The 15,334-nt window shown below is 35.2% G+C and overlaps 1 protein-coding gene across 2 annotated transcripts; it reads left to right on the forward strand.

Moving 5' to 3' along the window:
• Positions 1-6,149: 6,149 nt before the first annotated feature.
• On the forward strand, positions 6,150-10,252 carry lum (lumican). Of its 2 annotated transcripts, XM_073838183.1 has the most exons (4): positions 6,150-6,220; positions 6,489-6,546; positions 7,310-8,212; positions 9,166-10,252. In XM_073838183.1, the coding sequence occupies exons 3-4, from the start codon at positions 7,333-7,335 to the stop codon at positions 9,318-9,320; spliced, it is 1,035 nt and encodes a 344-aa protein (XP_073694284.1). In that variant the 5' UTR covers positions 6,150-6,220; positions 6,489-6,546; positions 7,310-7,332; the 3' UTR covers positions 9,321-10,252. The 2 variants fall into 2 exon arrangements, with proteins under 2 accessions (XP_073694284.1, XP_073694283.1); XM_073838182.1 differs by lacking the exon at positions 6,150-6,220 and having other exon boundaries at positions 6,257-6,546.
• Positions 10,253-15,334: the final 5,082 nt, after the last annotated feature.

The following is a 15,334-nucleotide window of genomic DNA, read 5'->3' on the forward strand; positions in this document are numbered from 1 at the left end:
CTTGTCAGTGCTCAGACCAAGCAAGTCGGGTGCATAGGCGTCGTCCCAAAAGGAAGCCTTATCTGAAGCTGGTTCACAAGAAAGCCCACAAACAGTTTGCTGAAGACAACCTGTCTAAGAGCATGAATTACTGGAACGGTGTCCTGTGGTCTGATGAGATTATAAACTTGTTTGGCTCAGATGGTGTCCAGAATGTGTGGCGATGCCCTGGTGAGGAGTACCAAGAAAATTTTGTCTTGCCTACAGTCAAGTATTGTGGTGGTGCTGCTGGTACTGGGAAGCCGAGGGAACATGGATTCCATGATGTACTGTGCATTCTGAAGCAGAACATGATGCCTTCCCTCCAGAAACTAGGCCGAACAACAGTTTTCCAACATGATAACGATTCCAAACACACCACCAAGATGACAACTGCCTTGCTGAGGAAGCTGAAGTTGAAGGTGATGGCGTTGCCAAGTATGTCTCCAGACCTGAACCCTATTAAGCACCTGTGGGACATCCTTAAGCCTAAGGTGGAGAAGCACCATGTGTCTAACATCCAGCAGCTCCGTGCAACAACCTGTGCAGCTCTGGTGCCAAATAACAATGATGCTAACACAAAATATTGACACTTTGGACAAGTTTATGTAGGGTGTACTCACATTTGTTGCCAGCTATTTTGACAATAACGGCTGTATGTTGAGTTATTTTCAGGTGACAATAATTCTGTTCTGCTACACAAGCTGCACATTGACTACTCTAAAATATCCAGTTTCATTTCTAAAGTATTGTCCCTTGAGAAGATATACTAAAATGGTCATCAAGGCACATTTTACAATGTTATAAAATGCACAAAACTAATCTGCGGTGTAGTTACATATTTTACTAAGTTTACTATATTTTTGATTCATGACTCAAATAACTTTTAAATTGATTCAGTTTTGAGTCAAATTGATTCAATTTTAAATCGATGCCTACAAAATTCATAGTTTGGACTGATTCATAGAAATAGATGGAATCTATCAACTCTGAAGTATTTTTTTAAACACATTCACACTAGACAAAATCACTAGTCTAATATAATATATATTCAATATCTCTCACTGTAAAAATGTTTCACCAGTTTCAACTTAAAAACTTAAGTTTAGCAGCTGCCTTAAAATGTTAAGTTAAATCAACTTAAGTCATTTATACTTTAAAAGTTAAATCAACTAATTTTGATTGTAATCAGTTAAAATGACTTGTAATTTTAAGCTGCTTTAACTTAAAAACTTAAGGCAGCTGCTGAACTTAAGTTTTTAAATTGAAACTGTTGGAAACTTTTTACAGTGTAGGTTCAAGAGCTGATTGTGACTTAAATAGACATGATTCATTTAGCATCATATTCAATATTTAATAGTGGAGGGTTTAACATCAATACCTGTTAATAAAAGTATTAAATAGTTGATGAAAGCCACTGTCTTATACTAGGTGATCAAGTTTTGTAAGCTCACTGTTTTGCTACTTTGTGTTTAACTGTAAATATAAGCCACATTGAAAAATTTGCAGCTTTTCTTGTTTTGTTTTCTTTGGTCATCTTTCTCTGCCCTTTTAAAAACCAGTGTAAATTGTGTATGGCTAAATCAGTTTATTGCTCACAAAGACATGTATTATAATTGAAACCATAAGAGGTATAACTCAGATATAATTTAGTGAGTATAATGACTCAGCTCGATAATCATCCAGTAGAAAACAAGATCAAATTAATTTTATTCAAGGGGAAAAATGTTAATATTACTGTAGCAACTTGACAGCATTGTTTTTTTTTCCAGTAAAAGTCATTTTTAAGTGTCAGATCAAATAGAAATTGTAACTAAAGGTAGTAAGCTAAGGAGAGGAAACATTATAAAGCTGTTGACAAGAATCAGCTTTCATAAAACGTGGTTTAATATAGTCTGTCTCAAAATCGTCTAGGCCAGGAAAAAGCGAAGGTTGGAAATTACGAAACTGGACTGGAAATGTCAGGTGCTGTCAGAAAACAAGACATAGACGCAGTTGTGGACTTTCCTGTGCGTAGTTTTTAAGGCAGAGGGAATTTATCCAATCGCGTCACTGTAAACATGGTCAGATGAAATGAGGAAATGATAGAAATCCTCAAGAAGACAAATCCTTTAGCAAAAGTTGGACACTGCTGGAGCTTTTAATGGAACTATGGTCGAGAATCTTTCCAGTAATCTTTGGGATGCTGAGGTTTTCATTTTCCATGTTTGTGTCAATGTCCAGACAGGAAAGAAAGCGAGAACACAGCTGGACAGCAGAATGCTTTTACCAAATACTTCACGTCAGTACTCTGTTTGGGCTAACTGGTATAATTAGGCTTGATGGTCAAATAAATATATTTATGGTCAACAACAACAACATGGCAGTGACTATGACTAATAATGTTATATACAAAATTTCTAAATAACAGAACACTTCACTTCATAACAAAAATAAGAAAGAAGTAGCTTTCATAAATCAAAATAAAATCCATAAAAACAAACATGATGGTTCTGGCAATATAATTTTTTATTTATTTATTTTTTTTTTAGCTTTTTTTAAAACAATATTTTACACTAAAACTACACTATTAATACGACTTTAAAAAAAATAGGTCTTTCAATCAATTTGTCATTTTTACATTCTTTTTGTTTTAAAGAATTCAACATTTTTACATTGTATTTCAGGGTTATTATTTATTTTATTTTATTTTATTTTATTTTATTTATTTATTTATTTATTTATTTTACTTATTTATTTTAAGAAAAATGATGATCATTGATCCTACATAATTTATTTTATTTTATTTTGAATCAACACTCTTAGATAACCTTACATTTAAGCGAAGATCATTGAGCCTACATGATTTATTTGTTAAAATTATTTTATTTTTAAATAGATTTTTTAGATTTTTTTTTTAAATGGGTCATCAATTATTTTTCTTTTTAAAAATCCAACGTTTTTACATTGTTTTTCAGGGTATTTTATTTTATTTTATTTTATTTCATTTTATTTTAACACTCTCGGTAAACATTTAAATGAAGATCACTGAGCCTACATGATTTATTTGCTAAATGAATTTAATTGAATTTAATTAAATTTTTTTAATATATATTTATTTTATTGTATTTTATTTCATTTATGTTTTAAATAGATTTTTTTTTTTTATCAATTTGTCATTTTTACATTCTATTTCTTTCTTACATTGTATTTCAGGGTTATTATTCACTAAACTAAAATATAAACATTTATTTACTCAAAATAAAATAAACTTTAACTGAAATAAAATGTATTAAAAAAAAAAAAAAATATATATATATATATATATATATATATATATATATATATATATATTATTTTTTTAAATAATTTTTTTATAAGAAGGCAGTGTTTCTAATTTTCAATTAGTTTCATTTTTAACTCCATCTGAATAAAAATGTATAAAAACTATATAAACATTTACTAAATAAAGAACTTTAACCTAAATTAAAATGAATATGATGGAGATTAGATGGAGTTTTTTTTTTTTTTTAATTAAAAATTAAACTAATTGAAAATTAGAAACACTGCCTTCTTATAAAAATATTATATATATATATATATATATATATACCATTTTAATTTCGGTTAACATTCTTTATATTTATTCTTTATATATGGTTAAAGTTCTTATTTATATTTAGAATTCAACTATGTCCAGGGGTGTCTCTAAAATACCTGTATGCCATAAATAATGTGCTAGTATCATCTAAAAAATTATATTTTCTAAAAAAAAAAAAAAAAAAAAAAAAAAACTGTCTGCAGATGTACCATTTTTGCACAGTTTGAGTGCAATTGCAAAGCTCACATACCTGCATCAGGTACAACTGTACAGGTTTGTCCTGACCTGCCCCTGATGCATAACTTCATCTGTAATGTCCAAACATGAGCTCAGCAGCATGTGCTTGCCCTACAGGCCTGACAGATGAGTGGAGACAGTGGAGGGGTGAGCTGCAGGGGACAGGACAGATGAAAAATGGCTGATAAGGTCATAGTGCTGCTGGTATGGGACAGGTATGAGCACTGCACTGTCAGATTGATCCAGAGCAGTTTAAGACCACCCAACCACATCAGATCTGTGGCCTAGCAGTTAGTGCACATGCTATAACACGCCGTGGTGCTCTAGTATGTAACTAGTGTTTGAATCTGACTCCAAGTCTAGTTTATTTTATTTTTTTATTTATTTTTATTTTATTTTATTTTATTGTTTGTTTTAAATGAGCACTGTAATTGAACCTGACATCTTTTAAGTAAAATAATTATCACTGATTTATTTGTTTACATTTATTTTATTTTATTATTTATTTTTTGTTTTGTTTTAAATCAGCACTGTAATTGAACCTGACATCTTTTAAGTAAAATAATTATCACTGATCCTATATGATGTATTTATTTATTTATTTATTTATTTATTTTAATTTAATTAAAAAAAAAATATTTTAATTTTGTTCTGTTTTAAATCAGCACTGTAATTAAAACAGACATTTTTTATGTAAAATAATTATCATTGACCCTACATGATTTGTTTACATTTATTTTAATTTATTATTATTATTATTTTAAAATTTTGCATCAACACTGTAAATAATGATCACTGACCATACATGATTTATTTGTTTAAATTTATTTTATTTTTTTATTTATAAATTTATTATTACTGTAGTTAATTAAATCTTTTTAAGCAAAATGATGATCATTGTCCCTACTTGATTTTTTTTTCATTTTATTTTATTTTATTTTATTATTATTATTATTTTAATCAACACTCTCAGTGAACCTTAAATTTAAATGATGACCATTGGCCATATATGATTTATTTATTTACATTTATTTTATTTTATTCTTTTTTTTAATTACTGTAATTGAACCTATAATCTTTTAAGTAAAATGATTATTATTGGCCCTGTATAATTTATTTGTTTCAATTTAAATTATTTTTATTTTATTTTTTATTACTGTAATTATTTTTTATTTTATTATTTTTTATTTATTTTATTTATTATTTTATTTTGAATCAACATTTTCAGAGAACCTTACATTTAAATGATGATCCTTAACCTTTTTTATTTAAATTGTATTATTCTTTATATTTGTTATATTTTCATAAACCAGCATTGTAATTGAACCTGACATATTTTACGTAAAATAATGATCATTAATAATAAATTATTTATTTATTTATTTATTTATACTTTTTGAATCAACACTCTTAATGAACCTGACTTAAATGATGACCACTGACCTTACATTATTTGTTTAATTTAATTAATTTTTTTAATCACCTTAATACCTTGGTATAATCATATACTAAGTATTTTAAAATGACCATAGACATCCATTTACAAGTGTAATTTTAGTGTTATTGGGATTTATTTCATTTATGTTGTTTGAATTATTTTAAACTAATTATTATTATATATTATATCTAATTATTTTGTTTTATTTATTTTTTACATTTGCTGTGCAGATTTTATCTTCACCTTTTTATTTGACTATTTGACTACAGTAGTAATCCAAAACAGTACATAACCTCAGCTCCTCCGATACACACAAGGCTTACAGAACCGACCTCTCATCTGCTTTCCTGACTTTACTGAGAGCCAATGTGTGCTATTAAAACCCAACTGACCTGCAATCAGCACCGTCTTCCCTAGGTCCCTCATGACATACAGCCCACCACCATGTGCAAGCTTCCCATCACAAGTCCACCACCAAAGCCAGACAGAAGCCGTCTGGATTTCATGAGGCTTAAGATTAAAAGATGGTACACCATTTGATGATATACAATCTACCAGCTGTTAAGAATTGGATACACTCTCTGTTCAAGTCTCCGATAGTCAACACGGTTATGTAAGTCTGGTTTGGCCCACTACCCTCTTATTTGGTCAATTTTTCCAAGTCTTCTTTTACAGCCCAGTAGTCTAATAGCAGGCAGCTGTCATCGCAAGTAGCCAGTTTTCTTCTTCTTTTTTTTTTTTTGGTGGGCGATTTTCCAAATAGTTTCATTAACCTTTGTTTTGTTTATTTTTATGAGGAACGCTTAGCATTGGTTATGACGGAACCAGCGGTGGAGGTGTTTGCAGGCTTGTTTGTGCCTCACACACAATAGTCAAATTGCTTTGTGGGATTGTTCGGAAAGGACGGCATGGAAAAGTGTGTGCGTGTGTGTGTGGCGACTATGCAGGTATATATACTTTGGAAACCCTCCCCAGTGAGCCTTTACTCCTTTCTGTGTCCCGTGAACAACTACATGTCCCAAACTGCACTGCTACACCTGAACCTTCTTAGAATCCATATGTTTCTCAGTGAACTACTGCTGACATCTACACACTAGAACCGCCTGACTGCTGTTTTCTATCAATCTTGGGCGACTAAGGTCTGGCTTGAGTGTCTCTCTCTCTCTTTTTCTCTCTCACTCTCTGCTTTCTCCCTCCCTTGCTCTTTCTCTCCAGAGTCCTCGGGCCGCACACAACTCTACCTGAAGTCGTGCACAGAGAGACAAGCAGGAAGGTAAGGATATCTAGCATCATGCTCGCTTTTGTTGTGTCTGGATGAGATTATTAGAAATCTGCTTGGCAGATTTTTAGGGCGGACTGAAGAAAAAATATTATCATATTGCGGATATTCGACTTGGGAATGTTTGAGAAGCTTCCATGCATGCATTTTATCCAAAACGTTATTTTAAAAATATGTTATTTATTAGTAAAAATGCATGAGGTGATAGAATTATCATGCATGCATGAATTCTTATACTGTGCATGAACGGAGATGAGATTATGAAGTAGGTATTTTAGCATTGCAAAATTCCTCTAAAGTTGCAATTATCCTCTTTTAACATTCATGAAATATTAATCGATTAGTCCATATTATAAAAGCACTCTTGCATTGTTTATTCGCAATTCAATAACTCTGCAGCATCGCATGCAAAGACAAAGCGAGATATAGGTATGAGGTAAGGTTAATGTAATTTGAGATAAACTTGGATCTGCACATAAGCAATGTGGGTCTAATTTGCAAAGGGAGGAACAGCTGTCTGGGCCTATTTGCGTTCTTGAGCATGAAGTCATCAAATATCCATTAGAAGAATGTCTCTGGGTTTTGTTTATGTCTGAGGTTCACCGTCGAAAGTTATGTTATTCTTAAACTTTTTTTTGACCCATTTTAATATCGCCTCTTATGTAACCATCTTCTCTTCTCTTCTCTTCTCTTCTCTTCTCTTCTCTTCTCTTCTCTTCTCTTCTCTTCTCTTCTCTTCTCTTCTCTTCTCTTCTAGATTTGTTTTGAAGTCGTGCAGCCATGTTTGCTCTTGGCTTCTTCCTGTTGGCTGGACTGCTATGTCAGAGTTTGGCTCAATACGATTACTATGACGAATACTACGTCCCCTCCGCACCACTAGAGGCAACATCGTCTGCCGTTTGCGCCCAGGAGTGCGAATGTCCCCTTAACTTCCCCACAGCCATGTACTGCAACGAGCGCAACTTGAAGTTCATCCCTATCGTGCCTACTGGCATCAAATACCTCTACCTACAAAACAACTATATTGAGGAGATCAAGGCTGGCGTGTTCGATAATGTCACCGACCTTCGCTGGCTCGTCCTCGACAACAACAACATCACCAGCGACAAGATCCAGTCCGGTACAATTGATAAACTCACCAAACTTGAGAAGCTCCTCTTCAGTAATAACAAGCTGACCAAACCCCCGGGTCCTCTTTCGAAGTCTCTGGATGAATTGAAGCTGATCGGCAACCAGCTGAGCTCGTTCCCTGCTAGCACCTTGTCTGGGATGGAAAACCTGACCACGCTCCATCTATCCAAGAACAAGCTGACCACTGAGAGCATCACGGGAGCCTTCAAAGGCTTGAAGTCCTTGGTTCTGCTGGACGTGAGCGAGAACAAGCTCAAGAAGCTTCCCGCGGGAGTTCCACCTTCGCTTTTGATGCTCTACGCAGACAATAATGACATTGACAGCATTCCCGGCGGCTACCTGGCCAAGCTCCCGGCCCTGCAGTACCTGCGTGTCTCTCACAACAAGCTGGTGGACTCTGGTGTCCCCGCAGGTGTGTTCAACGTGTCCTCTCTCCTCGAACTCGACCTGTCTTTCAACAAGCTGAAGAACATCCCAGAGGTCAACGAAGCTCTTGAGCACCTCTACCTGCAAGTAAACGATATAAGCAGTAAGTTTTACTCTGTCTTTTTTGAGCTAATGATTTTGCCAACCTGATCTCATAACGAAAATATACCTGTGTAAATGTTATCGCAAGATGCGCCATGTACATTTCGTGACATATTCAACGTGAAAGGTCCACTGAGTGGTGTGTTTTATGTGACGTTGGTTTTGTACGTCACCACAGTTCTGACCAGGGGTGTAGCAGCCAATTTAAAAGTGGGGGGACAGTATGATGATGTTCATACAGTATAATAAATTCTAAATAGAAGAACAATGGGCATTTTACAGCACCAAAGTGGCAATTTGAGGACACCCAAGAGATTTGCGCTGTGATTGGCTAAATGTTAGTTCACTCAAATCTAAGTAACAAATCAGAGAACAATGGCGGAAATATTGGTGCTAGGTCAAAAAAAGTGCGGGGGACATGTCCCCCCCGTCCCCCCCGGTTGCTACGCCCCTGGTTCTGACTTGAAATGTCAATTAAGTGGCGCAATAACTCTAATGCTCTGTGACGTTTTAAAATAACGTACCATCTGCACTACACCAATAGTATGAACTTAAGCGAATTTGACGTAAAAACACAATCGCAAGCATGCCGTTTTAGCTTGTTTTTTGATCTCAAATCTTTTAGCTCTTTTAACGTCAGTCATGTTTTTCATGGGATTTGTACCCAAAGATTCCACATTCTAAGTCCAATTCTGTACCGGGTGAGCTACCATGCAAGCTTGTTAAGTTTGGAAAGTGAAACATATGGAGCTGTAATCATAACTGTGTAGAAAATGATTTCAAGTGCTTGCTGTTTTACCGCCTCTAGTGTTCATTTCTGTTGGAAACTGTAGTGATATGCACTTATTGGTATGTATTTCGCATCTTGCGAAAAAGTCCCCACAGGTATGTTTTCATCATGAGATCAGGATTTTGAAAGGTTTCTTAATTCCATTTCCACTTTTGTTTCTTCAGAGTTTGACCTGACGAATATCTGCAAGTTCAGCTCCCCGGTCAACTACTCTAGACTGAGGACCCTGCGCTTGGATGGAAACAACATCACACACAGCAGTATGCCAGACGACACGGCTAACTGCCTACGCCAAGCCTCAGAGATCATCTTTGATTAGATTCACATCCCGCCTGTAGTTTATCAAACAAATTAAGGCTGTTGCTCTCATTTGACACTTTGATTGACATCTGCACATCTTTATTCATAATCCTGGCAAGCACATCTGGTTACAAGCACATTGACGACAATATTTTCTCTCAGAAAAATGTTTGAACACATTTGTATGAAAAAATGGGGAGCAGTAGACTGGGATTGTGAAAATCTGGCACATAAAATATCAGCCTTGTATGGTACTGTATAAAGAGTAGTAGTCAAATTAGACAAAATATTCCCATCTAAAGAAAGACATATTTGTGCAAATAGTGTGCACTCTATAAGTTGCACTTGTGATCTACCTGCATCTTAATATTTCCGCATGTTAAATACTTTAATCATTCAAAATTGTAATCATGTTATTAAGCTTGCCGGTAAGAAAATTAGTTTTAGAGTACAAGTTATAGAAAATAACTATCTAATTGTATATAAATGTGCAGCAATGTTGAAGGATATCTAGAATTCAACTGAAATTGAAATGCACGCAAAACTAAAATGAGTTTCCTGGACACTGACTGAATTTGCTGAATCAAAAGTAAATCTTTTTATTATTTAACTGAGGAATTTCAGTGCCAAAATGTTGTATTAATAGCAAATAAGTATCAGCTTGAATTTCTGAACTCTGCCAACATTTATACCATATTTTATCTGCATGCAGTGCATCTTATTTTGTAACAGTGATTGTTTTCAATTCTATGGTAAACAACATTGAGTTTTTTTGATGTATTCAATACACCATTTCACATCATTGCAATGTTAGTCAAATCATTGAACCACTAGGTTACTTTGGCAGACTGTTGTAAAAGTTGTAAGTTCCCTGATTTGTTGTTTTATTTTGTTTTAAAAAATGCCAAAGTAGTTTGTTCATCTTTATGTGAATAAACCAGATTTCTTACATGTGTGGAGGGATATGGATGGTATCAATCCTAATATTGAGGTCACAGGTAAAAATGAACACATTGATATTCGGTTAAATTTCAGTTGCAACTTCAGGTGACCAAAATTCAGTGTCAATTTAACGTCTATTGTCCATGTTAATTTAATAGTGATGTCAGCTGATGCTGATATTTGTTTGTTTTTAGGCTGTGTAACTAAAATCCAACGTTAAGTCAACATCAAATTGAGGAATTTCAGGAAATCTTCAGCAGATATTAGAAGTCATTAAATCTTTAGGATATTATGATTCATAAACATAATGGCATCTCTGATAGTAAATCCAAAACACTTCCTGTAACTCACAATCGAGCTACTTCATTTTTTATGATGTTCGTCTTGGTTGTTGATCTTCCAGATTGACTCATGTGGGTTTCCATTTCTCTGTCCTGCTGTCTGGGATGGAAAGAAACTTGTGGAATAAATCTGTTCTCCATCTTCCGCTTTTCTGGCTTCTCAGCCAAACTCATGGATGGACAAAGTTCTGTAAGTTTTGCTCCGTTTGTAGCAGAGCCATAATGAAAGAACTGCTTCCTGTACAGAAACATCTAGCTGAAGTATAGGCTATGGATATAAATATAGTGTTTGTAAGATGAAAAGGCTTTTGTATGGAAGAGGTGCTATTTTTGTGGTGGTGCATTGTAAGAAATCTTTACCTTAATACATGCTGCCAAAGGTAGGAACATATCAAAACATCCCATAAAAATTGGTAAAGGCTTTAGCAATGATTACTGAACTAGTTTTACCAATATATTCTAGTATCTGATAGAATTTCCAAAACTTTCAGACTATTTATTGAATTTGATGACAAACTAGACGAAGTAAGCCAACTATATCTGCCATGTTGACATTGTTCTTTGGCTATATATGACCCTGGACCACAAAACCAGTCTTAAGTAGCACAGGTATATTTGTAGCAATAGCCAAAAATACATTGTATAGGTCAAAATTTTCGATTTTTCTTTTATGCCAAAAATCATAATCATCAGGATATTAAGTTAAGATCATGTTCCATGAAGATATTTTGTACATTTCCTATTTCAAAACTTTGGGGATTAGTAATATGCTTTGCTAAGAACTTTATTAAGACGGTTTTCTCAATATTTTGATTTTGTTTGGAACCCTCAGATTCCAAATTATCAAATAATTTGTATCTCAAACACATGTTGTCCTAACACACCATAAATCAATGGAAAGCATATTTATTTAGCTTTCAGATGATTTATAAATCTCAATTTCAAAAAATTTACCCTTATGACTGTTTTTTTGGTCCAGGATCACATATGTTCTTCTCAGGAGATGTAAGCCTAGTGTGAACCAGAATTTTTACTTTTTAGGTGTTAAACAAGTACAATTCAACTCTTATAAGACTTGAACTTGAAAAGAACTGCTTGATTCACAGCTGGTTGCAGGATGCCAGAGGTTATTCGCGTCCGCCGACTGTATCATGAATACTTAGCAGTCTGACTTTCTTCCCATTTGGCATACTGCTATTGCATACAGTGTAGATGGGATGTTCGCTTATTCAGATGCAGGGTCAGTATTTGAGTTAGCTGTAAACATTCATTCCCTTCCTAAGCCTAAGACATACCTTGGATGAATCATAAAGCGGCCCAACAGTTGGTCCGTTTTTCCCTTTTTACCTCTTCCAACCATCTGCTCCCATCTCTATCCCAAACCACACCTTTACGTCAGAAGTTGCATTTAACATAACTACAGATCTTTCCGCACAAGTCTGAGCTAGCACTAAAAATGAGTGTTTTATTTAAAACAGTAGATTTGCCGGCAGACAACCCAGCATTCCAAAGGAATGGAGGATCTGGGGTGACCATGTGATAGTTATACAGAGAGACACTGTGGGAGTTCTTTTGTCCATGTGTTAGAAACAGATGATGGATAGGCAGTCCTGGCTTTTCTTTACCACTTTATGGCAGCCTGAGCATTTAAGTTTACCGCAAGCCGATTTTGCAGGACCAAACACACACACACAAAAAACATTTGATGTTGATGAGGAAATGCAGTTTTATGTCCCCTCACCCATAGTCTTTCAAAACCCATATGACTTTATTCTGTGGAGCTGTGGAGTTCATTTATGTAGCATAGCATGAAAAATCAATGCTTATGAGTTGTATGTTGATTGGATAAAGGCAGATCTGAATGTGAGCTTGCAGGTGATTGAAAGAAAGAGTCAGAGTTAGAAAAAAAGTCCAACAGTGAAGACATTTTTTTATTTAATCTCACAAGGTAAAAAAGAAGCCATATGGTGAATTACCATTCCTTTGTTATGTGTTTCATGGAAGAAAGTAAGTCATCTGAAACAACATGCTGAAAATTTCATCTTCAAGTGAATTATTCCATAACCTAACCAAGGTCTTTGCTGGGATACTGTGACATAATTAAATGCTGCCGTGTCATATGTTTTGTGTGAGTGTGCTCGTCAGCTGTGCAATTGAGGTTTTGCTACAAAACCACAGTCTGTTATTCAGCGTCTACTAGACACTGGAGAGACTTAGTGGGGAAAAGGGACCGTTGTGATGTTTCTCAGCTCGTCCTCACAGCTGAACTTTTGAGAGAGAGGACACAGACGTTTCTTGTTGCACTGTCATGCTATGTGAAAACACAAAAAAGGCTTGCAAAGGTTCCCCGAGGGGATCAAATCTGTTCATGATACATGTGATATTGTTGTCAGAGTGTTATAAACTTGATTTGTGCAGCTCTGCACAGAGGAATTTCGGAAACTTATCTTTGAAGTCGACATGAAATAGAAATTTACCCTAACCATATAAATGCATCTTAAATGGATAATTCACCCAAAAATTTTAATTCTGTCATTAATTACTCAGCCTCATGTCGTTTCAAACCCTTGAGACCTTTCTTCATCTTCGGAGCACAAATTAAGATATTTTTGATGAAATCCAATAGCTTTCTGATCCTGCATAGACAGCAACACAACTACCATCGTGGTACTCTTGTGAACGTGCAGCAGAGACTGATATGGAAGAGAAGAAATTGTTGCATAAAGTCTTTATTTCTGTTTTCTTTGCGCATGAAAAGTATTCTCGTAGCTTCATAAAAGTAAGGTTGAACCCTTGATGTCACATGATGACTATTTTATCGATGTCCTTACTACCTTTCTGGGCCTTGAATGTGGTAGTTGCATTGCTGTCTATGCAGAATCAAAAAAGCTCTCAGATTTAATCAAGTCTTTCGAGTTAAGAACGACATGAGGGTAAGTAATTAATGACAGAATTTTCATTTTTGGTGAACTATTCCTATAAGAATTTGTCATGTTTCAGTAAAACGACAGACTTTTCTCAGACTTCTCCAATCTTTTAGTCTGCCAAAACCCCACACATTTTCTTTTACAATCAACTGCAAGCTCTCATTCAGATCTGCTACTCAACAGATCTGCCACTCCAGTCAACAACCAATGGGTAGAAATATGTTGAAATGTAAATGTTGGAAGTTCCATCATATCTGTGAAGTATAAAGTGTCAAGTAGGGAGAAATGTTTTGGTGGTTCTTTTATGTCATGGGATCCAGACCCTGATCAATCCAGTTTGAATAGAAGGTTTGCACTTACGTCACAGTTTGGTCACTGACCTGGATGTGTGGCCATATTGGAGATACATGGATGTACACAACAGCATGGATTGCATGGTTAATGAACTACTGAATATTTTGTTCTGCTAATTCATGCTGTCTATACCACAGAAAAAAAAAAATGTGTGGAAGCTGCTAAAAGTATTTAGTAAGCAGGAAATGGCACAATATTTTGACAAACTAAAATTAATTGGTAGTAAAGATACATACGAGCAGTATTAATTAAGATATTAGCCTAATATTTTACCTAACTGAATGTAAATTATAAGAACAAACACGAGTGTTGTCAGGATTCTTGCACTGAAAATCCTGGTTCAGTTTGGTCAACCACAAATGCCTTTTGTTCCTCAGACAGTTTTGCACTCTTCTCTTTGATTTGTTATATCTTTTGGCAGTCTATAGTACTCTAAATGTTTTCCTGGTCTGACCGATTAGTACAGTCCAAAACATTACAATAGTTGACCATTTAAGGCAGCAATAATGAGCAAAATATGCAAGTTTCGTTCGATTCATGGCATTGTTTACATTCAGTGCCACCATTATGGCCAAATGGTGGCGCATTGTGAAAACCCTGGTTTTGAGAACCTCTTCATGAATGATTAGTTCATGAATTAGTTGCTAGAGTTCTTCTTTTGTGGACCTCTTTGGGCATGGCCAAACATCTGGAGACCTGACAGCACATGTGTGCTTTGTACAAGTGAGACTGCGTGAGATTTAATGGATCCAAATACTTAAGGACAGAAATCATGAATCCTCTTTTATTCTAGACAATAGCATCCTTTCAAACGGATTGAGATTTACTCCATTTCAACTGTACAGTGGGACTTCAAATCAGTGTCCTACCCAAATCAAAGACCTTCTATATCCCACTTCCTTCTTCTCCATCTTGAAATGTCTACAACAGGAACCAGATGTGGAAACAGATGTCGCCTGGTTACTCCGCACTGCCTCTTCATTCATTGTGAAGCTTTGTGCAACTCAAGGAGAGAGAGGGACCTGCTGGGAAATGGTAAGAGTGCAACAGTTTTTGCATTCCTTCATAATTCAACCTTTCACGGGTTGGGACGAGTCTCCATCAGTACAAAATGACAGCTAGATGATGTGCATTGCCCAAGGGTGGCCTAGTTTGACAGGGTGTAAAAGGTCTCTCAAAGTCGTGAGGGATGAAGATGAGGTATGTTCATTGAAAAGAAAGGGTTAAATGTCTCGAAGCCACCTGCGACTGTTTGGAGGGTGTCATTTGTCACCTCCCGAGGCTCCACAGACCCTCACTCCACAAAGAAAAACAGAAAAAAGTGCTGTGCTAGCAATAAGTAACCAATGCATGCTTGCGGAAAGACAAATCCACACATATCTTTCACACGCCCACTTATTCAACCTCACCAGCTGATGTCAAAGGTTTGGCCTTGGGGAAGTTACACTACTAACAATAGTAATCTAATA

The sequence above is a fragment of the Garra rufa genome, chromosome 4 (genome assembly GCF_049309525.1).
Source record: "Garra rufa chromosome 4, GarRuf1.0, whole genome shotgun sequence".
Classification (NCBI taxonomy): domain Eukaryota; kingdom Metazoa; phylum Chordata; class Actinopteri; order Cypriniformes; family Cyprinidae; genus Garra; species Garra rufa.

Coding starts and splice junctions, on each gene's coding strand:
- lum (XM_073838183.1), top strand. CDS start 7,333: ATGTTTGCTCTTGGCTTCTTCCTGTTGGCTGGACTGCTATGTCAGAGT. Junction 8,213..9,165: donor GCAAGTAAACGATATAAGCA/GTAAGTTTTACT, acceptor TTGTTTCTTCAG/AGTTTGACCTGACGAATATC.